This window comes from Doryrhamphus excisus, linkage group LG11, assembly GCF_037039965.1.
Source record: "Doryrhamphus excisus strain RoL-2023G ecotype Guam linkage group LG11, RoL_Dexc_Guam_v1.1, whole genome shotgun sequence".
NCBI lineage: Eukaryota > Metazoa > Chordata > Actinopteri > Syngnathiformes > Syngnathidae > Doryrhamphus > Doryrhamphus excisus.
In genome coordinates this window covers 20,269,883-20,297,194 of record NC_136367.1, presented here as the reverse complement: position 1 = coordinate 20,297,194, position 27,312 = coordinate 20,269,883, and the positions used below count along the sequence as shown (strand labels likewise).

General features: G+C 41.1%; 4 protein-coding genes across 5 annotated transcripts; all 4 read left to right on the top strand.

The window, feature by feature from the left end:
- Nucleotides 1-116: 116 nt before the first annotated feature.
- On the top strand, nt 117-4,671 carry LOC131132280 (glucoside xylosyltransferase 2-like). The gene is made up of 6 exons (XM_058077771.2): nt 117-280; nt 1,660-1,791; nt 2,267-2,515; nt 2,687-2,810; nt 3,639-3,811; nt 4,261-4,671. Exons 1-6 carry the CDS (start codon nt 140-142, stop codon nt 4,402-4,404), a joined length of 963 nt encoding a protein of 320 aa, XP_057933754.2. The 5' UTR covers nt 117-139; the 3' UTR covers nt 4,405-4,671.
- A 527-nt stretch (nt 4,672-5,198) lies between these two features.
- On the top strand, nt 5,199-10,300 carry LOC131139203 (glucoside xylosyltransferase 2-like). Its single transcript, XM_078794412.1, has 7 exons — nt 5,199-5,548; nt 6,575-6,740; nt 6,974-7,105; nt 7,683-7,934; nt 8,201-8,324; nt 9,521-9,693; nt 9,938-10,300. Exons 1-7 carry the CDS (start codon nt 5,307-5,309, stop codon nt 10,076-10,078), a joined length of 1,230 nt encoding a protein of 409 aa, XP_078650538.1. The 5' UTR covers nt 5,199-5,306; the 3' UTR covers nt 10,079-10,300.
- Nucleotides 10,301-10,507: 207 nt separating this feature from the next.
- On the top strand, nt 10,508-20,493 carry LOC131139193 (glucoside xylosyltransferase 2-like). The gene is made up of 7 exons (XM_058088540.2): nt 10,508-10,930; nt 15,050-15,248; nt 16,635-16,766; nt 17,386-17,637; nt 17,898-18,021; nt 18,385-18,557; nt 19,584-20,493. Exons 1-7 carry the CDS (start codon nt 10,671-10,673, stop codon nt 19,758-19,760), a joined length of 1,317 nt encoding a protein of 438 aa, XP_057944523.2. The 5' UTR covers nt 10,508-10,670; the 3' UTR covers nt 19,761-20,493.
- Nucleotides 20,494-20,912: 419 nt separating this feature from the next.
- On the top strand, nt 20,913-25,411 carry ppp4r2b (protein phosphatase 4, regulatory subunit 2b). Of its 2 annotated transcripts, none has more exons than XM_058071891.2 (9): nt 20,913-21,079; nt 21,676-21,757; nt 21,859-22,029; nt 22,795-22,888; nt 22,966-23,003; nt 23,090-23,164; nt 23,254-23,403; nt 23,486-23,793; nt 24,008-25,411. In XM_058071891.2, the coding sequence occupies exons 1-9, from the start codon at nt 21,046-21,048 to the stop codon at nt 24,385-24,387; spliced, it is 1,332 nt and encodes a 443-aa protein (XP_057927874.2). In that variant the 5' UTR covers nt 20,913-21,045; the 3' UTR covers nt 24,388-25,411. The 2 variants fall into 2 exon arrangements, with proteins under 2 accessions (XP_057927874.2, XP_057927885.2); XM_058071902.2 differs by lacking the exon at nt 20,913-21,079 and adding an exon at nt 21,130-21,294.
- Nucleotides 25,412-27,312: the final 1,901 nt, after the last annotated feature.

Here is a 27,312-nt window from a genome sequence, read left to right as displayed (position 1 = left end):
GGGAAGAAGAACAAGTTTGAAGACTATTTTACTGATCAAATAGTGACATACGCAGACATACGCATAATATAATTCCTGTCTTTTTTCCCCCCATGTGTGTTCTAGTAATTGCCAAGGAAATCCGGGAGACGAGGCAACAATGCACTTGGCGTTGGTGGCGTGTGGAAATCGTCTGGAGGAGGTTATAACTGTCATCAAATCGGCTGTCCTGTTTAGCATCGGGAAGATCAAGTTTCACATTTTAGCTGAAGACCACTTGACCCCCCAGTTAAAGAAAATGGTAGGATGCCTTCAGGCCGCTGATACTTAAATAGATGTTCATTGTCCCAACATGTTAGCATTTCTCTCAGTTGTGGCTGAGCAAAGAGCTCGGGGAAAAAAGGCAAATTGTTATTGGATAATATTGGATATATATTGGATAATACTGTCTCTATAGCTGGGTTAATATGCAGGTCACAACATGTAAATGGAGCATTGTTGGCATTTTTTTGATATCGGGGACTCTCCAAGATGTGCATTGTCTGTGAAAAACTGCCAACAAGAGATGGCTATCACTCGGAATACTCGGAAAAAGCAAAGATGTGTCTTCTTGTCTCACATCGGGATTGTGGATTCACTTCAATTTGTTTGCACAGCGCCAAATCCCAACAGGAGTTGCCTCTCAGAAATGAAAAAAGACCCAACTGAAACCTCACATTAGCAAGCACTTGGCGATGGAGGCAAGGAAAAACTCCCTCTGGGGGAAGAAATCTTGAACAGAACTCAGGTGACCACTTCAGGGGCCTTGAGATCTCATCTCGATGTGACCTTGAGTGTTTACTGGGACGGTTTGAAGCTTCTGGGATGAGACTCAGCACCTCCGAATCCGAGGAAATGGTTCTCAGGTGGAAAAGAGTGGATTGCTCCCTCCGGGTTGGGAATGAGGTCCTGCCCCAGGTGGAGGAATTCAAATATTTCAGGGTACTGGACTGTCGTGGTACCTATGTTCCTACCCAGAGTCATGAGCTTTGGGTCGTGACCAAAAGAACGAGATCGCTGATACAAGCGACTTTCTTCCATGAGGTGGCAGGACTCACCCTAAGAGAGGAACCCGGTAATCCGGGAGGGGGCTCGGAGTAGAACCACTGCATCTAGTCTGGTCGCCTTCTGGATGCCTCCCTGGGGACGAAGTGTCCTTACAGTGGCACTGGAGGAGGTGGCTGGAGACCGGGAAGAGACTGCTGCCCCCACGACCCCGGCCCCGGATAAGTGGAGAAAAATGTATGAAATATTCATGCAGCAACGTGGTGTTTGTGCACCGTCAGTTCAAGTCTTGCGTTCCTGAACAAAGAACATGGACACAGGACGTGAACTAAGAAATACGGCACTTTTCTTTGTTCTTTTATTTATAAGATCATCCAAGAGCTCAGAGGCCTGCACTCAAGTGGACCATACAGCCTGGATTACATTAAAGCAAATTGATGGGGTTGAGGTCAGGGCTCAGGTTTGAACTCATCCAAGCGTGCCTTTGTGGAGCTGATGGGGATTAGTCACGCAATTAGGACGCATAAATCAGATGGTTAGTTGACTGATGCCGAGGTGCATTCGGATGTCATATCAAAATACCGGTAAGAAATGAGCAGTAAAATGTATGACTTAAAGAAGATGTTTCTCTTCCAGATGAGCGAGTGGCCTTGCTTTATTAGAGCTAAGTTCCAGTATGACTTCTACCCCATCACCTTTCCAGAGCAGAACAACCAATTATGGAGAAAGCTTTTCAGGCTCTGCTCAGCTCAGAGACTCTTCATCCCTGTAAGGCTTTTTTTTTACTGCCTTTCCCTTATTTTATTGCAGTGCTTCATAAGTTTATGAATGATCTGCAGCATTAACTTGACAGGTGAATCTTCTCATGGGATTCAGTCCAGTTATTTAATCAAGTGCAAAGCCGCGCTGTGTATTGATTTTGTCTTGTCAGCTGGTGTTTATTGTGATAACAGCACCATGTAATAACCAATATATTGCAGGGCAGACAAATCAGAAGTGTTTTTCTTATGTGAGTCAATCAATAATCTCATTATTGATGTTATTTATCAACTCTTTAATCATTGTTTTGTGGCCATGAATAATGTTCTGATCACTTTAAATGATGATGCTGCTTCCCTGTGTTTGTAAAAAAACAAAAAAAACAAACACAGCTCCGTTACCTAGTAGACGATTGAGTTTTTATATTGATCCTTTCTAACGTCATTTTGTTTCAAAAGTTTCATCATCAGTATTCCTGTTACAGAGCATCCTCTACGACGTAGACTCATTGCTGTACGTGGACACCGACGTGGTGTTCCTCCGGCCTGTGGATGACATCTGGGGTCTGCTGAAGTCCTTCAACAGCACCCAGCTGGTAGCAATCGGCATGGAACCCAACATCCCCTTTGGCTGGTACAGTTCTTCTGCACGTCACCCTTTCTACGGCGTCTCAGGACTCAACACCGGTGTCATGCTGATGAATCTGACACGGCTCCGCCGCACCATGTTGAAGGTCAGACCAAAATGCTGTCATATGTTGGAAGTGAGGTATGATTTGGCGTGATTTTGGCGTTTTGACAGCCACTTCCAAATTGCAACTGGAAGCTGGAATGCTTCCAAGTCTTCTCTGGATTTGATTTGATTCAAAAGCAGCTTGTGTGAGCGAATGCTGTTTGTATTTCAGAACGATCTGAATGCCTACGGCATGTTCTGGGAGGACCTTGCCCACCCACTATATCAGAAGTACAAAAACGACATCCAATGGGGAGAGCAGGACATCATCAACATTATCTTTCACTATAACCCAGGTAGGCGACATCACTAACAAAATGCCTTGGTAACATTTCTTTCTAAAATTTATTTGATCTTTATCAGATGCATTTATTTTTATATTCTTACTATTACCGTATTTTCCGGACTATAAGTCACACTTTTTTTCAAAGGTTGGCTGACACCTTTTCTGTTCATGTTTATTTTTTTATGTAGCTGAATAACCATTGTGTTAGCATATCTTATTCAGCCTGTTCTCTATTTTCTATTTATTGTTAGAACTTGTCTTCCAAGAGGACCAAATGTTTTGGTCAAGTAGTTTGTTAAATAAATTACCCGCAAAAAATGCGACTTATGTATGTTTTTTTGTACCTAGTTATGCATTTTTGGCCTTGTGCGACTTATAAACCAGAAAATATAGTACATGCTCCTTTTTTTGGTTTTATATGGTACTAATCTGATTCTCCTTACTCAGCATTTTCCTCACTAATACAAGAAGAGACTTTTGGACTGCAACGTCATAAATTTCAAACAACGGACTGCCCGACAATGCTATTGAGCTAGCCGACCATCACCCACTCGGGACTGATTGAACCATCTAATTTCCGGTGTATACAACGCACCGGTCTTTAAGCCGCACACTTCTACATCATAAAATGGCATATTTGGGTGCACACAAGTCAGTTAGGACCAGGTAGCTCGGAAATGTGCTAATCTCCCAATTCATTTTCTATGCTTGTTTTCAACACTTTTAAAATAACGAATAACAGACTTATCATATTTATTCATTTTCCTAATTTTACATTCCAAATATGTTGTCTATTCTTTGAAACACTGCATATAATACTGTATGTGTTTGTTTCTAGAGCACGTATATGCCCTTCCTTGCCAGTGGAATTACATGTCAGATCACTGTACATATGGCAGCCACTGTCAAGGAGCCCGAGAGGAGGGTGTGTCCATCCTCCATGGCAACCGTGGAGTGTTTCATGGTAACCGGCTGCCAGTCTTCCAAATAGTTTATGAAGCAATACGTGATGTAAGTATACTCAATTTAGATTTTTTTATTGTTAAAAAGCATTTTTGCGTTGGGAGTACTGTAGTATATCATGGCAAGTTTTGAGTTTTACCTGATTAGAGTGGAAAAGGTAGAGGTGGATGTACGTATATGTTCAAGTCAAAGGCCATGGCAATTTGTTTTCTATTTGTTGGGTTTATTAAGCAGCGGCGGCGTCTGAGGAAGTTATGTACAGTGTTACCTCGTTTATCGTGGGAATAGGCTCCCAAAATAGCTCGCAGTAAGTGAAATCTGCAAAGTAGCCAACTTTTATTTATTTTTTTTACAATTACTGCATATGTTTTAAGGCTGTAAAACATCTCACATAATTACTGTATATGTTTTAAGGATGTAAATCCTCTCACCATACACTTTGTACACTTTTCTTAGGCATTAATATTTTCTCTCTTTTTTTTTAAATTCTCCTGCAGTTCCCGTTTGAGGACAAGTCGTTGCAGTCACTGTTCTTTCCGATGCAGACCGAATTGTTAAAGACCGTCAACGACCCGTGTGGTCAGATTTATCAAGTTTTCCTCAAGCAGATAGAAAAACGAACAACACGATCTGACATATGAGGCCGCACAACTGACTGTCGATGGAACGGACTTCCTGTTTAATGTGACAAGGACCAAGGACTGCTGTAGTGGACCATTACAAGGGTCGGCTCGCACACCTTGGAATGAACTGGTGGCACTGGTGAAAGGAATGGGCTCTCCTCCTTTCTATAGTCACTTTTGCACTCATATTATCAAAATATATGTGTGTTTGTTGTTTGTGTTTGTTTTGCAAGGGGAGATGAGTGAGTGGGACAGGAAGTGACATCATGGTTGAGAGTTACTGTAGTTGGGTTATAGCTTCAACAGTAGCTCATTTTCATTGTTATTGTGGTGCCTTTTGTGTGATAATCCAAAGCTGCAAATAAAGCCTTTTTGCTGTCTGGTGCTTGTGTGTCTAAAAAATTACAGTAACATTACTGAATCTAGTGCAAAATATATTTGCATACTCATAACCAGCCTTGCCTACTGGATTAAAAGCCACAGTTAAGATATAAAATTAATTTGGCATAATAAATGGGGTCATTAAAGGGTCACTGACATTTAAAAAAAATTCTTAAATATGTTTTATTTTTGAAAAAAAACATGAAGGTGAAAGTAACCTCAGATGCTTATTTATAATTTTCATTTATGACAATGTACACAGCTCTTTGGTTAATAGTCAAATAAAAATATGAGCTTTTTCGAATGTAAAAAGTACGATTGGCTCAATAAAGGTTGCGGTAAAAGTGTCAATAGTTTTAGTGCCCTCGTATAAGATGAATTACGGTAGGGCTGGAGAGGCCACGCCCCAGCTGTTAACTCCTCTCCTGGCAGCGAGAAGAAGCTCGGCTCTCCATCATCAGACTGCGAGCGGAGAGAGGCGACAAATGTCAACTGGGGCCGCTCTCCCTCAGCCACAGACATGAAAAGTCGCTCCCACCATGCGGATCCACTGCAAAACAGTGGTGATCGCCATATGTTTTGGATTTGTCTTACTTTGGTACTTTTGGGGAGGCAAGCAGGACAGGAACTCTTCTCCGTCGTCGATTAATATCGATCACAATGTTGGTGTCAAGTTGGTGAGGAAATCTCCCACAGTGTTCCTGGTGGGTGTGGACGAGACACCAAAGAGACCAAAAAAGTCCAAAGTGACAAATGGAGGGGCCAAGTTGAATGCAAAAAGGTGAGAGATGATTTTCATTCCTAAATCAAGATCGTCCTCTTTAGTTGGGGTCAATTCACTTTATCACGTTCACACTTTTTGGTTCATAGAAAGTGGACTCTCGCTTTCAGATGGTTACTATCATCATTATTCTTCTTCTGATTAGTACTACCACTACTACTAGTAGTATGCTAGTATTAGCCTGCTTATTGACTTGCTTATTTGCCTGCTTTTGCCCTATTATATGAAATTTGACAGAGATATTTTTTTGTAAAAAAAAAAAATCTATAAAAAATATCTAATTATTTAGGGGGGCTGAAGCATTTTTTGTAAATATATGTATATATTTTAAATATTTTTACATTTTTTTAAATAAAGTCTTTCCTCACAAACCAAGCAAGAAAACAGTTTCTCTCCAGTGCGTAATCTTATGTGCACTTTCAAATGTGACCTGTCTGAAGCCCCCCTAAAACAGGCCTAATGATGGCACTGGACCGGACCAAACAGGCGGACCGAGACCACCTGAGAGAGTCTCGGTTTATGGGTGCAGGGTGGGGGGAGGTTTGAACAGTACAAGTCGGAGACGGTGAAATGAAACGTACGACTGCATTATGACACTCCAGGATGGATTGGTGTTGTATTCAAACACGACGCCTGTGTTTGATGACAAATAGCACACTTGAGTGGGGATGTGCTTTGTAAATAAAATGCCATTTAAATGCTGGCTGTCACATGACCCCCAAAAAGGTCAAAGTAACAGTGCTGCAAGTTGGATACAAATCCTGTGTATGACTACTATGATATAGATCTTTTTTTATGACAAAATCAGGGTCAAAAGCATATAATACAAACAAAAAAAGTCATGGAACCTTGCAACCTAAGATGTTTGATGTTTAAATAATTCTGGACTCCACATTAAACAAAGAAACAATTTTCTGTGTTTTTTTACAGTTGCAACTTGGCTGAATATGCAAGATAGTACTTGCATATTCATATTTTATTCATTGTTCATATTTCTGTGTATGATCAGTCTTTCCCGTCTTTTAGCAAACACAAGCGAGCAGAGGAAGTGATGCATTTGGCGGTGGTGGCATGTGGAAACCGTCTGGAGGAGGCTTTAACTCTCGTCAAATCGGCTGTCTTGTTTAGCCTCAAGAAGATCAAGTTTCACATTTTTGCTGAGGACCGCTTGACCCCTCGGTTTAAAGAAAAGGTAGGATGCCTTCAGGTAGCTGATACTGACAGTGAACAGATGATATAAATGATGATAAATCGGTATGATAGATATCAATCCGGTATGTAACCGATCTATCCGGCCAATTCATCATTAGGTATAAAGGTACTCAGCGATGTAGGCAAAAGTCATCTGAAAATTATTTTTAATAATGTCAAATTGCCAATAATAAAAATGAATGATTGAAATGAAAGAAGCCGCCTCTCTTCCAGCTGAGCGGCTGGCCCGGCTTTGTCACAGCTAAGTTCCAGTACGACCTCTACCCCATCACATTCCCCGTGCAGAACAACAAAGAATGGAAAAAGCTCTTCAAGCCCTGTGCCGCTCAGAGACTCTTCCTCCCTGTAAGGCTTCAGCATTTCTTATTATTTATGCATAATGTGATTAAAATCACAATAACTCAATCACTCTTTGTCCCGCCTTTTATTTAATCCCTGCGCTCCGTAAGTTTATTGATGATTTCACAGCGTGTCTGCAGCATTAACTTAACAAGTGAGCCTTCTCGCGGGATTCAGTCCGGTCATTTAATCAAGTGCAAAGCTGTGCTGCGTATTGATTTTGTCTGTCAGCTGGTGTTTATTGAGATAACAACACCATGTAATAATGAATATATTGCAGGACAGACAAATCCATGAGTGTTTTTCTTTTGCTGCAATCAATATACTCATTCATGTAACCCAGTCGGGATCTTTATGGACAATTATATAATGTTCAGAGCACTTTAAATAGTGATGCTGCGTCCTTGTGATTGTATAGAGAACTACTGCAGCTCCATAGCATACCTGCTAACATGCCATTAGAGTGTGATGGAGTGCGATGTGTTTTGCTGCATCATTTCATTAATCAATTATATTGATCTTTTACAATAATTTTGAATAAAAAAATCAGTATCAGTATTCCCTGACAGTAAATATGATGCAGGGCATCCTCAAGGACGTAGACTCATTGCTGTACGTGAACACTGACGTGGTGTTCCTTCGTCCTGCGGATGACATCTGGGACCTGCTGAAGTCCTTCAACGGCACCCAGCTGGCAGCAATGGCTTCCGAGCACGACATCCCCAAGCTTAGCTGGTACAGCGGCTTTGCACGTCACCCTTTCTACGGCTTCTCAGGACTCAACTCTGGTGTCTTTCTGATGAATCTGACACGGATCCGCCGCACGTTGTTCAAGGTTAGACCAGAATGCTGTCATATGTTGGAAGTGTGCTGTGATTTGACGTTTCTGAGCTCAAGTGGTTGGCTGAGAGCTGGATGAGTAGGTCAAAGATCTTCAAGCGCCAAAGTCTCCAAATTGCGACAAGCAACATTGCTGAATAAACAACACATGCCCACAAGCCACCATGCGAGCATCACAGAATTCTTCCCTCAGGGATCAAGTGTGGAATACTGCAATGCCTCAAAAGCAGCTTGTGGGAATGAATGCTGTTCATTTTTCAGAACAGTCTGATTGCCGGTGGCCTCTCCTGGGAGAACCTCTTGTACCTGCTATACCAGAAATACAAAATCTACATCCCCTGGGGAGATCAGGACCTCCTCAACATTATCTTCCACTATAACCCAGGTAGGCTTTTACAGCATTACAGAGGTGGACTATAATCAAAAGTAATACAATCCACTATTTTACCATCAAAGAATGACTAGAACTTTCCACTATTTGATGGTTCAATTCGGAGGAATCATTCAGTCGGGTTAACCTGAGCTAACTCTAACCAATCATATGAAAATATCATGTAATCAAGATTGAACCATTCTAATTACATGAGGGGTGTCCACAGCTGCTGCTCATTTGTGTTAATAAAGAATTGGAAATAGGCCTGGCCTGGCTGCACGGTGTACGAGTGGTTGGCATATAGGGTCCGGTTTCCTCCCACAATCCATAAACATGCCACTCCAAATTGTGAATGAAAAATGTGAATGATTGTTTGTCTATATGTGCCCTGTGATTGGCTGGCCACCAGTCCAGGGTGTACCCCACCTCTTTTGTAAAGACGGCTGGGATAGGCTCCAGCATTCCCCCGACCCTAGTTAGGTTAGCGGTATAGAAAATGGATGGAGAAATAGGCCTGTCGTGATAATCAATAAATTAACCCATTTATTTTGTTATTTTTAATGGAATGTACTCCCAAAAATACACTCATGGGTGCGCGGGTGCATCCGTTATTTTGTGACAAAAAGACAAAAAGAAGACAAAAAGTGGTGATGATGCAACTACACAATGGCCAGCCAAAAAAGAAAAACGTCCACAAGGTGGCAGAAGTGTATTTCGGAAGAGCTCGGCATGCATCTGTCCCATGTGAAGGAGCGCCACAGAAACCAGGAAGTCAAAGAACATGGAGCCGTGTATGTTTCACTTATGGATCGTGGATGATGGGCAAAATTCCAAAAAGGGCAATTCCAAAAGATCCAAAGATCCAACAGTGCAAAATATAAATTCTTGCAATTTTTTTAAACAGGAAATTTGTTTAAATATATATATAAAAAATATAAAATATTAAAAAAAAACAATAAAAAAATATAAATATTTTTAGAATATTGTTTAAATATAAATATAAATATAAATATAAATATAAATATAAATATAAATATAAATATAAATATAAATATAAATATAAATATAAATATAAATATAAATATAAATATAAATATAAATATAAATATAAATATATTACATGAGACTTATTGTATTTAATTTTCTCGATATCACAATATCAATATATATTAATATACTGCACATAACACTGTTTATTTTTTTCCTAGAGTGTGTATTTGCCCTTCCTTGCCAGTGGAATTACAGGTCAGACCACTGTGCTTATGGCAGTAACTGTCAAGGAGCTGAAGAGGAAGGCGTGTGCATCCTCCATGGCCACCGTAGAGTGTATCACAATAACAAGGAGCCGGCCTTGAGAGTGGTGTATGAAACAATACGTGATGTAAGTATCCTGGGAATGAAACAGGAATTCTACATCGTTGAATTGCGTTGGCGGTACCGTAGTCGTCGTCGAGTTTTGAGTTGACTTTTTCCTGGTTTAGAGCGGCAATGTTAATTCATGTGAGCTAAGTATACGCACCCTGTAATACAGTTATCTTCTGCTCACGTGAACAAAAATATAAATTTACTGTTGTGTTGCTTTGGCAATGAAACGTAAGGCAAAATTTGTTTTTTTTCTCCTGCAGTTCCCTTTTGAGGACAAGACGTTGCAGTCACTGTTCTATTTGATGCAGACCAAACTGTTATACACTGTCAACACCCAGTGTGGTCGGCTTCATCAACTTTTCCTCAAGCAGATGGAAAAAACCACGAGGAAGGTGTTTTAGTGGAATGTGATCTAACACATGAGGCCGCACAACCGACTGTCGTGCAATGGACTTCCTGCTTAATGTGACAAAGACCAAGGACTGCTGTAGTGGACTGTGTGCTAGACCAGCCTTGAATGAACTGGTGGCACAGTTCAAAAAAATGGGTTCTCCTGCTCCATGGAGAAACTTGGGCTTCCAAATGATGTAATCATTGGTCCCACATTTCAAAGTGATGCTCATCATTATGACAGAAGGGACATAAATAAAAGAATGTTAACATCAGTAGCGTACACAGCTTTTATGGCTACTAGTCAAATAAAAATTAGATTTTTTTTAATATAGAAAGTGTGATGGTCAGTAAAAGTTAGGACTGAAGTGTCAAGAGAATTAGTGCACTCGTATTAGATTACTTACGGTAGGGCTGGAGAGGCCACGCCCCAGCTGTGCAATCCTCTCCGGGCAGCGAGAAGAAGCTCCTCTCGGCTCTCCATCATCATCAGACTGCGAGCGGGGAGAGGCAACAAAATGTCAACTCAGGCACCTCTTCTTCAGCCGCAGACATGAGCCGAGCCCCGTGTGCCTCCTTCCCCCGCAAAAAGTCGCTCTCACCATGCGGATCCACTGCAAAGTAGTGGTGATCGCCGTAGCTTTTGGATTTTTCTTACTTTTGTACTTTTGGGGAGGCAACGGCGCGGAGGAGAAAGAGCAGGACAGGAACTCTTCTCCGTCGTCGGTTAAGATCGATCTCAATGTTGGTGTCAAGTTGGTGAGGAAATCTCCCACAGTGTTCCTGGTGGGTGTGGACGAGACACCAAAGAGACCAAAAAAGTCCAAAGTGACAAATGGAGGGGCCAACTTGAATGCAAAGAGGTGAGAGATGATTTCCTTTCCTAAAAGTCGTCCTCCTTTTCACACATGCTGCTTGTGTGCATAGAACACGCTAAAGAAAGTGTTTCCACAGAGTACAGCTTCTTTTCTAACCTTTAATGAGTCGAAAACAGATGTGATAGCGAAAGTGACTTTGGGTGCGTTCACGTTTTCATTTTTAGTCCAGTTAAAATGGACTCTCCTTCTCAGTTAGGATCGGTAGGATGGCAGTCCATGAGCAAAAGGACCCCACTAAAAGGTGAGACCACCTGAGAGTTGGGTGCTGATCCATCTGCCTGCCAAGTTTAGTCTTTATTGACTTGGTAAGAAGTGCAAACACCAACAAAAAATATTATATAGTAAAATAGTAGATGTGATATCGTGTAATAAACACATTATGCTTCTTCTCCTTCAGGGGTGGATAATGTTTTTGGTTAGTGGGGTCATCTATATAGAGGTGGCATCAAACACACTTGCTCACGGTGCAACCAACCGGAAACAACACATCAACAGCAAGTTAATTTATTGCATAAATCAACAATTATAACATCGCAATTAACTTGAAATTGCTCTGTCCAAATGCCCGCAAGGCATGCCGGGGAGTCCAGCTGTAACCACAACATGAACAATAGAACATTTAATATCAAGAGTAAGTTAGTGCTTTCTTTTTTACTTCTGTGACGACTAGCTACCCAGCATGCCTTGCGTGAGGAATATATGAGTGTTTTTATTAGTTTGTTTACATGGTGCAGTAGGTAAGTTGTGTAGGTTTTTCTAGATGCATTTCATAAATAACACTGTTTTGCAAAATAAAGCAAATACTGCAATACGCTATACGAGTTATAGAAAAAGTACAAAAACACTGCCAGTGATTGATATTAGATTATGTCGATTAGATTACGTATTGATGCTGTGGTACCTGTTTCCCGTTAGTCATCAGTGCTACTACACTATTTACGTATGTGGTGCCGCCTTACACACTGACAGCAGGAACGTAGCATTGCTTCTCAAATAGTGAGACACCCCGCTTAAACGATGTACATACAGTACTTTGTACAACTAAATGCATTCATATTACAGGTTGTCAATAGTATTAGGGGCCCCAATTTGGCTAGAGGCGGCCCTGATTTATATTTGGAAAGGAAACTAGAGTAGATCATCACAGTACAGGGAAGAATTATCCCGAGTCTGGGACTGGTTAAAATAGAAGAAGAGTGAAATCACTATCCAACCACACCCTCTCAAATTTAGCAGTTTAAGGCAGAATCATTTTTATTTTATTACCTATAGCGCCCTCATGCTACGTATAGCAGCCATAGGTTCCGGAAAAGCCTTCTGCAGATTCCCGTTGCCAGCAGCCAATATGTACAGTATTTATCCTCTTAAGCCAGACTGCAGGTTGGAGACACTGCTGGTGAGATAAAAGCCATCAAGGCGTTTCACTGAGAAAGGACCTTCGCGTCCACCCAGAAGCCACACTCCTGCATGTGTGCGCGCAACTGATAAGGGAAATGGGCTGGAGGAGGTGTCATCGGTCGCCGGAAAGAAAAACACACAAGAATGACTGCTGCGGTTCAGGGAAAGACGCAAAGCACGAAGGAAAAGCCTTGAAAACTTTCTTCTTTTCCATTATAGTCTCACTTTATCAAACTCTCAGTTGAAAGGGATTATTGTGCCAAGATTATGCACCAATCTTTCTGTAAATGAGGATCCGCTTATGCCGTGAAAATTCTATTTACAGGCAGACGTTTGTTTTTCACGCTGACTTACATGTCATCTGTAAAAATGTGAGCAGGCCAGTTTCCTGGCAGCACGCTCAATAGACAAACATCCCAGTCCTATCTTTTCCTCTTTACACAGTACTTCCTGTGGCCAAAAATATAGAGCGCATGTACAGAGCTGGGCAGACAAACGTATCCAGTGGAGCCCCGCGCATTCGCCATCCACCATTCACAGCCTCGCACAAAAAAAATGGCCGTTTTCTTACACAGAATATATCACATTCACCCTAAGTTGGTAACAATTTTTAATAAAGTGACAATACAGTCTAAATGTACAGTGCAATTTCCAAAAAACTTCTATACAGTAGTCCTCCATTTATTGTAGTTAATTGGTTCCAGACCCGACCGTGATGAGTGGGTCTGGTTAAAGCCCACAAACCTTTTTTATGGCCATTTTTAACATTATTAGAGCCCTCTAGATACAGTATGAAGCAACATACCAATAGTCACTTTTACACATGTATTACCCAATATAATAGACATAATAAGAGTACATGCGTGTACTGCTATAAATGTGTTCCAAGGGGAATTGACAGGAAGTGGTGTCACTGCTGTTTTTATAGGGATTATTGTGCCTTTTGTGAGATCATCCAAATGTGCAATAAAAGCCTGTTGTTCAAGAGGCAATCAAGTGTGATGCTTGCACCAAACAATTGTAAGATTGCTGACACCTAGTGACCGGTGTAGTGTACTACATTCTGTATTATTGAAAAAATCTGCTTGAAAAATACAACTAAGAAATTGCACGATTTATTAATTAAGATTTCTTGATAAAGTGAAGCCATAAAATTGGAGTCTCAATTTGGCTAGGGACGACTGTAAAACTAAATTCATCCTTGATTCATGCACACCCTACTTATTTTGCATTAAATATAAAATAGAAGTATATCTACATTGTAGCTGTCATGAGCTGTGTATTATGATGTGTATTCGGCGGCTACATCTACGTTCCGATATCCAATTAATTCCATCTTCGGGATTAGATCAGCCTTGACACTTGGTGTTAAAACAAATCCTCCATTGGTGTTAAAACAAATCCTCCACACTGTCACAGCAGATGTTGATGAAATATGCATTATGGATGAATCTAAAAATGTCATCATTCATGACTGAGCTGCTTTGAAATCTCTCTGCTTGCCTGCTTGTTTCATCAGGGGAGGTTATTCACTCATTAACATCAGGTAGGTCTAGTAAGCCAATTTAATGGACTTCCTGTCTAAATTCCCCTTCTTGCATATGAAACACTACATGGTCAGGCACCAATATATCCCCCAGAGGGAGTTTTTCCTTGCCTCCATCGCTAAGCGCTTGCTCATGTGGGGTTTCAGTTGGTTCCCTGTTTTCTATTTATGAAAGTGACCTCTGTGTGTAAAGTGAGATAACTCTCCTTCGTGGGAGATCCTGGAATAGAGAGGTGGCGGTGGACTTTCTTGATAGAAATTCATAGAAATAATCCATAAAGTCCAATACATGGCACGCTCACTCACTTAACAGTACATGTGGATGACTTTCACCACTGAAACATTTGAAGCTTTAAGTGAATTCCACGAGGTATTCTTGGGCGTAGTTTTAAAAAGCATGCATTCTGTTTTGTTTTGTTCTTTTACTGTGATGCTATCTGCAAAGGTTCCGCTTTATTCTTGTGCATGATGTGAAACATTGGCTATGTTGCCGTTTTATGCTTGCTCTGCAGCAGGCAGTGAATTCAATCCTTTTGTTCCTCTGCTGAGCTTTCTGACAGCTTCCAGATGTTAGGAACTATGCCACGAAAGCAACCCATCATGTGTACAACCTTTACGAAACTCGTAAAAAGAACTGGGGGTTTTGTGTTTGTGTATTTGTTTTTCATAATCAATTTGAAGCCAAGATAGATTCAAGGTTGTTTCTCGCATGACTGAACATTGTTTTTTTCCGATTGTTCCGAAGATAGGGCTCACATTATAGTGGGAGGGGACATAGTTTTATACAACCTTGACGAGGTTTCATCCTTTGAGGTGTAAAAGGCAATTTCCCGGCACCTTCACATTTATCCTAATCTACACTTCATCATCGTCCCTCAGGCATGCAGAAACGGTGTCACGCTTGGAGGATGCCCTGCAACCTTTCCTCTTATCCGCTTCTCAGGCAAATGCTACTTTTTTAAAGGAAATCCTTGTGTTTGGGGCGGGGGGTGCTGTTTTCTGAAAGAATGAACACCGCTTATGATAAAAAGGCCTTTTTTTCAGATACAGTATGTACATGATAAATGATTAGAAACAATAAAATGCAGAAAGGATTGTATGATCAGTATATACCTATACACCTGACTATCATTCCTGTCTTATTTCCCCCTGTGTTTTAGTAAGTCACAAAGAAACACAGGAGGACATCTGACCAAGCACAAACGAGCAGAGGAAGTGATGCACTTGGCGGTGGTGGCATGTGGAAACCGTCTGGAGGAGACTTTAACTCTCGTCAAATCGGCTGTCCTCTTCAGCCTCAAGAAGATCAAGTTTCACATTTTTGCTGAAGACAGCTTGACCCCGCAGTTTAAAGAAAAGGTAGGATGCCCTCAGGCAGACGAAACTTGAATAGATATTCAGCGTCCAACATGTTGTAATTTCCCTTGTGGCTCAGATGTGGCTCAGCAAATTGCTTGGGGAAAATAAAGGAAAATGTCTTCCTACTACAAATCTGGAAGGGAACTTACACTCATTCAAATAACTCATTAATCTCTGCACATTTTCAACATTCACCACCGCACTGGAAAGATGAGATCTAAATGTGTGGTCTCATTCATAAAAGTAAGCGTACCCACGAAGAACTCTGTTCGCCACATCCTGTCTAATTGTGTAAACAAAAGGGTGTCAAAAATATATTGCGTTAATAATGGAATTGGAATTGCATCGCTAACGATGTCTTTCTTAACCACAGTTTGACATCTCATCAGAAAAGTGACATCCTTTTCATCAATAAATGTATTGAATTCAATGACATATTATTTACTGTCACAAAAGTACACTCTATGCTGGTAAACTAAGAATAAAATACCTATTACGACTATTTTATCATACATTTACCAAAAAGAGAATTCTGAAAAAAAAAAGTTAAAAACGTAATTTGGGAAAAAATACCCGAAATTCCCGAAGAGCAGTAGCACAGATGGATGCTACCACCAGAGGAACCCAGAGGGAGGCTGATGTCATTGCAGTGTACCGATAGCTTGTGTGTGTGTGGCTCCTGCCAAAGAAGGAGCTACGGTTTTAGTATTTAAACAATTAGAATGATTTCTGTGGTACAATAGATTTCATGAGATTAGAATCTAGCTATAGATTAGCCATGCCACTGGGTTCAAAAATTGAGAAACTTCCTTTTGAGAAATTTATGGTCCAGTTGATAAAGTTCATATCATCCAACAAATCACAGAGAAGTTCAGACATCTGATCCAAAAAGAACTCTGGTTCGTGCCTCAGTCAGTGATTCAAATTCAAACGATGCCTAACTCTATGTATTACTATGCTCTTCACATCCTCGAATAACGACATGGAATCCCTTTATCTCTGTACTAGGGTGCAATCTATCACCAACACCCTGCTGTGCTCCTGCACTGTGCAATCCCTACAAAGTCACCTTTAGAGCGGAGTCATAGAGGATCAGCATTACCTTTACTCTATGTTTATGGACACATAATCATCAATGAAAAATAATCAACAGTAACATGGACCCTGTTGCCCAGCCTTTTTGTACATTTCTGTTTCCATCGTTGAAAGATAAATTGAAAGACACACAGTGGAGTTTTTTCTCCAGCGTATGTCCCAGTGCAGAAAGCAACGTCCCAAAAGTGTTATGAGGTATAAATCAGATGGGGTTAATTAATGCATGCAGTGGTGCATTTGGGATGTCGTATCAGATAAATGTATAAATGAAATAAGTTGCCTCTCTTCCAGCTGAGCGGCTGGCCTCGCTTTGTCACAGCTAAGTTCCTGTACGACCTCTACCCCATCACCTTCTCAGTGGGGAACGCCGACGAATGGAAAAAGCTCTTCAAGCCCTGCGCCGCTCAGAGACTCTTCCTCCCTGTAAGGCTGCAGCACTTCTTACTCTGTGTGCATAATGTGATTAAGATTATCATAACTAAACTGCTTTTTCCTGCCTTTTATTTAATCCGAGTGCTCCGTAAGTTTATTGATGATTTCACAGCGTGTCTGCAGCATTAACTTAACAAGTGAGCCTTCTCACGGGATTCGGTCCAGTCATTTAATCAAGTGCAAAGCTGTGCTGCGTATTGATTTTGTCTGTCAGCTGGTGTTTATTGAAATAACAACACCATGTAATAATGAATATATTGCAGGACAGACAAGTCCTTGAGTGTTTTTCTTTTGCTGCAATTGATTTAATCAATATGCTCATTATTCACATAGCATCGTGCAGATGTTTATTGTGTGAATCTATTCTTTAATTTAATATCCAGCTCAATTTAAATGGTGATGCTGCTTCCCTGTGTATAGAGAAAAAAAGCTCCAATTACACTGTGAGGATGGATCAATACGATAGGATAGCAAATGCTAAACTCTCCATTAGCATGCGGATGACAATGTGTGGGATGTGTTTTGCTGCGCTATTTCATTAGTCAATTATATTGATCTTTTAGAGTAATTTTGTATGAAAAGTTTGAGTATCAGTATAAATATGCTGCAGGGCATCCTCAAGGACGTAGACTCGTTGCTGTACGTGGACACTGACGTGCTGTTCCTCCGGCCGATGGATGACATCTGGGCTCTGCTGAAGTCCTTCAACGGCACCCAGCTGGCAGCAATGGCTCCCGAGCACGAGATCCCCAAGATTGGCTGGTACAGCCGCTTTGCACGTCACCCTTTCTACGGTATCTCAGGACTCAACTCTGGCGTCATGCTGATGAATCTGACACGGATCCGCCGCGCGTTGTTCAAGGTTAGGCCACAATGTCGTAAGTGAGCTGTGATTTTGCGTTTGCATTCTGAGCTCAAGTGGCTGGCTGAGAGCTGGATGAGTAGGTCTGATTAAAGCTTTGTGATTACCATGCAAGCATAACAGACGTTTTCCCTCAGAAATCAATTCAGCCGCTCTCCAATTTGCAACTGGAAGCTGGAATGCAAATGTATCCTTTTGATTTGTTTTTTTCTCAAAGCAGCTCTTCAGCTGGGTGTGAGTCAACGTTGTTCATATTTCAGAACAGTCTGATTACCGGTGGCCTGTCCTGGGAAGACCTTTTGCACCCACTATATCAGAAGTACAAGAACCACATCACATGGGGAGACCAGGACCTCCTCAACATCATCTTCCACTATAACCCGGGTGAGCATTTAGAGGCAATAAGAGGTGATGATGCAACTGTCTACTAATGCAATTGGCTACCAAGCACTTTTCAGTCATAAAAACGACCACACGGGGGCAGAAGGGCATTTGATAAGAGCTCGGTAGAGATCACGTAAACAGGACAAATCACACATGACACAAGGAAGTGAGAGAGCGAATGAGGAAATTAGCAAAGTTCCCAATTCATATACTATCATTGATTTTCATTTTTACTTCCACTTTTAAAAGGACAAATTTTAAACCAAAACAGGACTAGTGTTATTATATTTAGTATTCTTGATTGAAGTCAGTTGTCTATTCTTGAATATATTGCCTATAACAATGTATTTTGTTTTTTTCTAGAGTGTGTATTTGTCCTTCCTTGCCAATGGAATTACAGGCCTGATCACTGTATGTATGGCAGTAACTGTAAAGGAGCCGAAGAGGAAGGTGTGTCCATCCTCCATGGCAACCGTGGAGTGTATCACGATGACAAGCAGCCGGCCTTCAAAGTCGTTTATGAAGCAATACGCGATGTAAGTATCTTGGAAATGTTTGTTTTAAAGGCACATACAAGCCACAGATACTGTATTACACTTCATATTACGTCTTTTGAATGCTATATATTTGCTAATTTAGGTTTATATATTTCTAGAAAAAAATGGATCTCAGCTTTGTGAAAAAGCGTATTATAATATGAACATCAGTCTTTGCTGTTTTCCCCATTTTTTTACATTTTCCAAATATTTCAACTTTATTCTTTAGCAGTCTTTGTTTTTTGAAATCGTATGACTTTATTCTCATAATAAAATCATGGCTGACACGTCTCTTCAACATGGCGTGGAATGTCGGGAACATTACTTTTTGGATTGGCAGACCTGGGTGGCGGTCCCCAGGACAGATTTTCCAACTATTTATTATTTGCTCTTTCAGTTGTTTCTCATAATATTCCTTTTTTTTTTTTTTTAAGTTTTACATTTTGAACATTCCGTGGGCAAATAAAATAAACAGCCGTGAGCAGCATATGGCTGCCAGGCTGCACTTTGGGCACCCCTGCTCTAAACATATGCGTTGTACTTTTCCAGTGTTTCTCTCACTTTTAGTCTCCAGCGTTACGCCTCTGTCCAACAACGTTACAATTACCTGCAAATGCCTCATGGCCAATTCAACCCTGTTATGTTTATACCGTATATATACATAAAACAGGATTAAGTTGGGTTGTTACTTTTGTGTAACGACTGCATGCAGAACAAAATGAGATATTGAAGTTTATTTGATCTGAGCTAAGTGTATGAACCCTGGAATACAATTTTTCTCCGCTCATATGAAAAAAAAGTCTGCCAGTTTTTATATTTAGCGTTTGCTTTCAGCGACTGGAGTGTTGCTTCTCTCTGCTCCACTGAGATAAGACACTTTAAGTCGAGTGAGCTCATAATTAGGATAATTACAGAACCCCAAGACCGTCATGCTGATGGAATTTGTAAATAACATTTTTGGTGGTGGTATTAATTAAAAGAAACAGCTTTGGCGACGAAATGCCTGACGTCTTTTCTCTCCTGCAGTTCCCGTTTGAGGACAACATGTTCCAGTCGCTGTTCTATCCCATGCAGACCAAATTCTTGGACACCGTCAACACCCTGTGTGGTCGGATTCCTCAAGTTTTCCTCAAGCAGATCGAAAAAACCATGAGGAAGGTGTTTGAGGAGAACGTGATCCGACATATGAGGCCGCACAACTGAGGGAGTGATGGACTTCCTGCTTCATGCGACAAGGACCAAGGACGGCTGTAGTGGACTATGTGTGATACCTGACAGCGTACTGGTGGCACATTTGAAAGGAATGGGCTTTTCTGGGTGTGGTCTTTGTATGTAATGTCAGTGAGCGGTGGAATCGGTATCGCTTAATTATCGATTTGCATCATGCACAGCCCAGTGACAAGAATTCATCTCAGTAGTTTTACTACAAATGTATTTTGTTACACATTTTATTTTTCATTGTAATCCTTTTTATTTGCCATCAGAGACCTATACACTAAATTAAGTGAAGTTTGGAACTTGGGAGATTTTACTGCTATGTAGTGACGCCGAGTCCGTAATGTGAATGTTCAAAACTATAACAAATAACTTGAAATGTGAGCCTGTGTGTAAGGAGTTGCCTGGTATGTCCTTCACTTACAGTATTAAATACAGCACAGAGAAGAAGCAGATTTGTTATGTTACATGTGGGTTATAGAAATGCACTTTCATTATTATATTTCAGCTTTCAGCTATTTAGCTGTTACGGCACTCGCCAATCTAAAGTGCTAGCGTTGAGGATGGGCCATATAAATATTGTCTGCCTTGTTTACTATTTCAACAAAATGAACTCTTCAAACATTTGTTGTGTATGTATGTTGAAAGGACGTGCATTTTTTCAATGTGGTGTGGTGTACAATGGTTGTCAAAGCGTGTGTTGAAATAAAACAATGCAATTTCATGAGCCTCGGCCCCATTTATTAATTTATGAAATTGTTATAAAAAACACATTATATTGGGTCTGTTGCAGGCTACATTTGGCCAGCATTCATAGCCCTGGAGATTCTGTTTTATATTATATCCTCACTTGGGTTGTAGGTATGCTGGAATATATTGAAATATTATTTGTTAAAGTGTGGCAAACCTTGCTGTAGATTATTTCAGTAGTTATCAGGAAAATTCAGAATTGCCAATACAAAAATACAATAATTATTAGAATGTCATTATGTAATAACTATCAATATATATAGTTACATACCCATGATTATATTTTTACATTTTATTATCAGTGTTTTTATGATATATAACTCGTATTATATTCCGAATTGTGCTTTAAAAGATGAAAGGTTGCGGTGTTTGGATCCAGTGTCTCCGTTTGTGGTTTACAGGCAGTGACCTCACGGCGCCATATTAATATGCTCCCTCCTCTTGTGCCTGCTAGGTGTTAGCTTAGCATTTAGCCGCTAGTCTGCTTATCACAGCCACTGGATTGACAGAGGGCAACAGCGTGATGGAAATTGACTCGCTTCAAGAGGCGCTCAGAGGTCAGCTCGGTTGATTTAATACATGCCAGTGCTCGGTGACACCGTGCTAGTCATGCATCGTGTGTGTTTTTTTTCGATATTGTTGAACGATAAAGTGAGTGGAACGCATAAGCTAATGTCGTTGGCTAGCTGCTGCTCGTCACTAGCTAACATTTCGAGCTGTTCCGCGGAAATGGTTGCTTCTCTGACGACTTGAAAGGACAGTTAAGTACACCGTGAGCATTGTTTCTTTACCCGTTTACGTGGTCCGTTACCTCACAAAAGCCTTAACTTGGTCCCTGAAACATTCACCTAAGATGAAGTTACTCAACAGCGTCGACGGCTACCGTTTGCCGGCTACGCGGTGGATGCTAATGAACGTTCAACTTCAGCTAGTCAGCTAGCTAGAATCATAGAATCCATTGCTCTACTACGGTTTGACAATAAAGCAACGGGAGTTGGTGACACACGAACAAGTTTCCTTTACGTTGTCTAAACAAAGGAATACTGTCCGTCGGGGTATTTTGTAATAGGTTGCCAATGAAGGACATTTTCATTTAGCTTTTTGTGACGTACGTGCATGCCTGTGTACTCAATGCTCCTTGTCTTTCCTCCAGACTTTGATAAGAAAACAAAAAGGGAGCCATGTCCCCTACTGGAGCAGTTTTTGTGTCACATCGCCAAGACAGGAGAAACCATGTAAGAGAACATGACATGCCTGATGGAAAACCCCAAGACCTTTCATTAATTCAACATGTGTCTTATCCTGTGTCTAACTCTGTTTTTACTATGTCATATAGGGTCCAGTGGTCTCAGTTTAAGAACTACTTTCTTTTTAAATTGGAGAAAGTCATGGATGATTTCAGAGCCTCAGCTCCTGAGCACCGAGGCCCTGCCAATCCGAATGTGGAGTCGGTTCCCTTCGAAGATATGAAAGAGAGAATCCTGAAGATTGTAAAAGGATATAATGGGTAGGTACTGAAGTAGCCTTTCGGGGTGTACTCACACTAGTCCATTGAAACCTGGTCTTGGGTCTACTTAACCTTTACTGTTTAGCCAGTGTGAATGCTCTGATGTGTACCCAAGTTGGGTTCACTTTTATGGGACAATTGGGAGTACAAGGCCAGGGTGTTACCCGGGGTGTCACGAGACGACACACAAGACGGGCGAGCATCTTTGTGAGCTTTCAAGTGGGGCTGGTGGGGTTTGATGTGTTGACCCCCCTGCACTCTGTTTGTAGTGTTTGGTGCGTGGGGAGGTCCCACACGATCCATGTTTGTTTACAACATGTGTTTACAGCGTATCACACGTAGGAGAAAAGGAGTACTTGAGTTGCTCGGTACATTACGGCTAATCTCACCCCATTGGAGCAATATCTGTCTTCCTTGGAAGATCCATCAAAATCATCTAAAAGAGCCGGTACTAAAGGAGTTGTCTTTCGAAAACGGGCTGTGATTGAATGAGTTAATCTACCGTTCAATGCCAATCAGATGCAGAAATGGCAAACAATATACACTGGACAAAATCTTAATTTTGCTCCCATCTTTCATGATGTTGAACTGAAAAGCTGTAAAGCTTCTATAGCCCATTTCTCAAAAAAATGGACACAAATGTCAAAATCTGTTGAGTAAGCTTGGCCGAGATTATCCATCCACATAAGTGTGGTGTGTCTAGATGCTGATTAGACGGCATGATTATAATAAAAAAACAAAACAAACAATGTGTCCTTTTTCCAGAATCCCCTTCACTATCCAGCGCTTGTGTGAGTTACTCACAGAACCCAAGAGGAACTACACAGGAACAGATAAATTTCTTCGAGGTGTTGAGAAGGTCAGTGCTAAGCATGTAATTCATTGAATTAGCTGTAAAGTGGTTCTAACCAATTGCCCTTTTTAAAAAAAATCTAGAACGTAATGGTGGTCAGCTGTGTTCACCCAACATCAGAGTAAGAAATGACATCCAAACCAAGTTAATCCAGTGTTTGGGTAACTTAATTTTGGTGCTAATTTGGAATGACGTGTTTGTTTGCAGGAAAAATGGCTGCAGTGCTGTGAATAGAATGAATGGAGTAATGCTTCCCGGGAACACATCTACCTTTACAGAGAGGTTTATGCTTAAATCCATTGTTTTGTACATTGTTTTAGCGTACTGTTTCTAATTCAGTGGCGTTGTCTTGTCATTTGTGATGTTATTAGGAAAGTGAATGGACCAGGAACTCCACGACCGCTCAACCGACCCAAGTTATCACTAGCCAACAACTCCCTTGCAGCTAACGGCCTGCCTGACAGCACAGACAACAAAGACCTCAGAACAGAGCAAGAAAGTGCTAAGGATATGTCCGGAAGGTATGTCGGCATGTTTACAATGTTTACTTGATTGAAATGTATAAATCAGCAGGAATCACCCGGTATTGTCTTCCCTTTTCAGTGAGGTTTCAGCCTCGGGGGATGCACTGGGGAGCTCAGTCAAGAACAAACACTCTGACACAGACGAGGACATGGAGTCTGAGCAGCAGGAGGTGAAGAGACTCAAATTTGGGAAGGATGAGGATGAGGAGGATGATGAGGAGGAGGAGGAAGAGGATGACGAGGATGAGCAGGAAGTGGAAACGACAAAGCCTGTCGGCGCCACTGGCCTCTCGAAAGAGGCCAAAGCCATGGTCCAGGAGGATGAAGAGGGAGACGGTTTCAAGGACGACGAAGCTTCCAGCAGTTCCACGGCTGTCGAAGACCAAGGTGTGTGTTTTGAAGTTTCACATTTGCGATGTTGACTTTACATATAAACTCTATTTGAAATTTTACAGCTTCACTTTTGTCACAGTTTATAGAATATTTCTGCATGAATTGTTTTGTTTTTATTGTGCATGTATTTAAGCAAACGCCAGTCTCGATATTTTGCCACCTTTTTAGAGCCTGTACACGACCTGATAATATTCTGCTCGTGTTCCAGAGCCAACAAGCAGCACTCAGCCCGAAGCTTGTCCAGTCTCGGACCAGTCTCCGGAGAAGACCGAGAGGGAGGTGGCGTGTGGCTCTTTCCATGAGGGTAATGACATGGATCAGGCGGAGCAGCAGGCGCCCGCATGCACTGCCAAAAGTCCGGAGACCAGTGGCGACAGCGAGGAGAGCAACAGCGACCCAGTCAGCAGCAGCAGTAGCAGCAGCAGCAGCAATAGTAGTAGTTGTAGCATAGACGAAAGTGTCGACGTGGCCCGAGAAGACGTTGCTGCCACTCCCTCCAGCAGTACGAACGAGACCCCCACAGAGAGCGCCATGGAAAGTGCCATTATAGACATGGAGACCACTGAGGAGCCCATGGAGCAGGACTAGACTGAAGCGCCTCTGCAGCCATGTGACACCACAAACCAGCTTGTCCTTGAATCCAGCTTGACTGTCACTGGGAATGAGGATAACGTCACCTCGCACACAAACACCTCGTCAAGATTTTGGACGCCCCTCCAGAATGGCTACTTGGCATTTATGTGAGCAATCAGTAAAAAAATTCACGTGGAGTTTTCTTTTTAACTGGAATATCTTATTGATCTTATCTTGTCTTTTTAAGTTGTTTTTTAAGAGGAGTTGGTTTCAGCGGCATTCTTTCACACCTGGATTTTGTCTTTTGTGTTAGTTGGGACTTTTTGGAGGATTTACGACAGGATTGGTTTGTTGGGTCTCCTTGAAGCCTAGTTGGGTACAAGCGCTACACCCCAGGGGTCAGAGTGGAGCTTTTACCATCCGTGTTTGTTTGTTTCCGAAGCACCCCTCTGAAGGTGCAGGAGTGGCGCATTGGCCCGAGCCCGTCTGCCAACACAGCTACCCTGTTGATCCGCCGGGATGTAGAGAATTCTCCTTTTCAATTCACTTCTCCACTCCTCGGAAAGATTTCCAGGGTGGTCATTGATGCACGACCACTCCCACTTGACCCTGACGTTGCAGAGGTGTCCTGGAAAACGACATATTGTAGATGCATGAAGCCACCATAATTTATATGATCATTTCACATCTCCTGGTTATTTTGACACTTTTGTTTTGTTTTGTCTGCCGGTTGTTCTTTCCAAAACCAGCTGTAAGTACAAAGATGACGTCCGCTTTCTATGTATTGTGATGTCACATGTTTCTTTCACCGACTGATTTCCGAGCAGTCTCCGGTTGCAGTTCTTGACATGTTTCTGCAGCTGTACTTTTTGATATTTAGGATTTTAAATTTCTGTAAAGTAGATTTTTGTAGATTGTAATACAGTATGTGTTCACTGCCTCTGTGAAACAATATGTAATTGTATAATTTCTGTGTATACTCTGAATGCTTTTGCTTTCAAATGGGGTATTCAGAAACGGCAATAAATGTTCAAATTTTTATCTGTCAAAATTTTTCTGTTTTGAGTTTTCTCGCGACCAGATTGTGCAACATCAGAATGCAAAAAATCTATTGCCGGCAAATTATTATTTTTTTTTATCAAACCTCAGATTTTGATATCACAAGCGTTTGGCTCGATAAGAGCGTCAGAGCAGGCTCGGGTTCACTTCAAAGTGGTGCTGAATATATGTGAGCAGAATGAGTCATTGATCAAATAACTATGAAATGAAAATGCCCCCGTTTGACCCCCAGTAGTACCCCCAGTGGACGCACGAGTTTCACGCTTCAGCTTCCTCCAGAGAAAAACTTAAAAATGTATCTGGTGGACACCATCAGTGCTTATAAATCACACTTGGGAGTGAATGTGACTGTTCGACTCTGGGACGGGATTAAGAGAACTTTAATCAAAATGTAGCAATTTAGTTTAAGAGCAGTCGCTCTCTGGGGGCGTACTCCGACGAGGTTACCCAAACTTTTGCCACTGAGGATCCCGTACAGAAAAGTTGAAGGTGTAGGGTTCCACTTTAGACAATTTCAACATTAGATACTCAAACCAATTTAACATAGATTAATATATGCAAAATAATTATAAATGATGAAGGTATGGCTGCGTGTATAATACATGCAAACCAAAGCAAAATTTTGGCATCAATTTTTTATGTTAACCAAGGTTATGCTATATAATAGAAAAGACCCCAAATAATCCAAAAGTCAAAGCAACAGCATGCTTGCATTTGCACAAAATAATCAGAATGACTTGAAATAAGACTGGAAAATACTCTACCAAGTCAAGAAAATACCAAACAGTGAGAATGTCCTCAGTTGGAGTTTGAAGGTTCTCTAACCGGGGTCAGATGTTGCGGTGTCTGCATCATCCAATAGAGGGCACTGTGTATTTTCCAAGGCTGATGTGGTCCGTCCTTAGAATGCAAACACACTTCTTGGACTGCATGGGAATGCTGACATGTTCAATTTGCTTTGAATGACCTGAGAAAGCACAAAGAAGACATCACGCCCTCTTTCAGCTTCATCCAGCTCTGTCCGCAGCATGAACCCTCGCTCGCCTACTCCTGTGTGAGGCTGCTGGAGAAGCCTTCAAAGCAAGCAGCCTGTGAATGAAGAGGAGGCGACAAACATCTTTTTCATCACTGTCCCAACGCCAGTCAGACTGCTGGCTCGTGCCGGTGTTTGGTCGGACTTGCATTCAGGACTCTTCTTCAAAAGCCTCTTCAAAATCTATTATTAATCAAAAATATATTGAAATACAAGTAATATGTAGTATTCTTGTCACTAAGGTGGCGGTAATGACACAACATTGATGAGACATTACCTTACATTACCTTAACACTGCATGAAGTCATGAAGTCAGCCATGGCATGTCCGACATGATAGAGTGAAAAAAAGTTACCCTCCCATTATGTGTGGAAGTGGTACATTTTGGGCTTCTTAAGATTAGTAGAAACCCATTTGAGGCTAACTGGTTACCTCTCTAGTTCAATAGCTTGTTTGCTAGTGGCCATCTACAGTCCCCACGGCATAAGATTTGGCAATTTGTTAACAATAACAGGCATGTAATGTTATTACAGGGGTGTTATTTCATTTATTATTATTATTATTATTATTATTATTATTATTTTATTATTATTATTATTATTATTATTATTATTATTTTATTGTTATTATTTCATATCTAGGGGGCTGTAGTAATGTTAAAAACTGTATTTAGAAAGTCATAAACAAAAAAATATTCACTTTATCGCAGAAATTAATTTATCAAATAAAGTTTGGAAATAATTAACCCCAATTAACGAGGGATGACTGTATTTTGACTCTATTCTTCTTTTTCCCAATTTTTGCCGTTTATTTTCATTTTTCTAGCTTTATCTGCATCCTGATTTTCA

What these genes read in the sequence shown, in the direction of transcription:
- LOC131139193 (XM_058088540.2), top strand. Translation starts at nt 10,671, where the DNA reads ATGCGGATCCACTGCAAAGTAGTGGTGATCGCCGTAGCTTTTGGATTT. An exon ending in CTCAGAGACTCTTCCTCCCT is followed by an intron (nt 16,767 to 17,385) that starts GTAAGGCTGCAG and finishes AATATGCTGCAG; the next exon opens with GGCATCCTCAAGGACGTAGA. An exon ending in CATCTTCCACTATAACCCGG is followed by an intron (nt 18,022 to 18,384) that starts GTGAGCATTTAG and finishes GTTTTTTTCTAG; the next exon opens with AGTGTGTATTTGTCCTTCCT.
- LOC131139203 (XM_078794412.1), top strand. Translation starts at nt 5,307, where the DNA reads ATGCGGATCCACTGCAAAACAGTGGTGATCGCCATATGTTTTGGATTT. An exon ending in TATCTTCCACTATAACCCAG is followed by an intron (nt 8,325 to 9,520) that starts GTAGGCTTTTAC and finishes TTTTTTTCCTAG; the next exon opens with AGTGTGTATTTGCCCTTCCT. An exon ending in TGTATGAAACAATACGTGAT is followed by an intron (nt 9,694 to 9,937) that starts GTAAGTATCCTG and finishes TTTCTCCTGCAG; the next exon opens with TTCCCTTTTGAGGACAAGAC.
- LOC131132280 (XM_058077771.2), top strand. Translation starts at nt 140, where the DNA reads ATGCACTTGGCGTTGGTGGCGTGTGGAAATCGTCTGGAGGAGGTTATA. An exon ending in CCCCCCAGTTAAAGAAAATG is followed by an intron (nt 281 to 1,659) that starts GTAGGATGCCTT and finishes TTTCTCTTCCAG; the next exon opens with ATGAGCGAGTGGCCTTGCTT. An exon ending in TTTATGAAGCAATACGTGAT is followed by an intron (nt 3,812 to 4,260) that starts GTAAGTATACTC and finishes ATTCTCCTGCAG; the next exon opens with TTCCCGTTTGAGGACAAGTC.
- ppp4r2b (XM_058071891.2), top strand. Translation starts at nt 21,046, where the DNA reads ATGGAAATTGACTCGCTTCAAGAGGCGCTCAGAG. An exon ending in ATTGTAAAAGGATATAATGG is followed by an intron (nt 22,030 to 22,794) that starts GTAGGTACTGAA and finishes TCCTTTTTCCAG; the next exon opens with AATCCCCTTCACTATCCAGC. An exon ending in CACGGCTGTCGAAGACCAAG is followed by an intron (nt 23,794 to 24,007) that starts GTGTGTGTTTTG and finishes CTCGTGTTCCAG; the next exon opens with AGCCAACAAGCAGCACTCAG.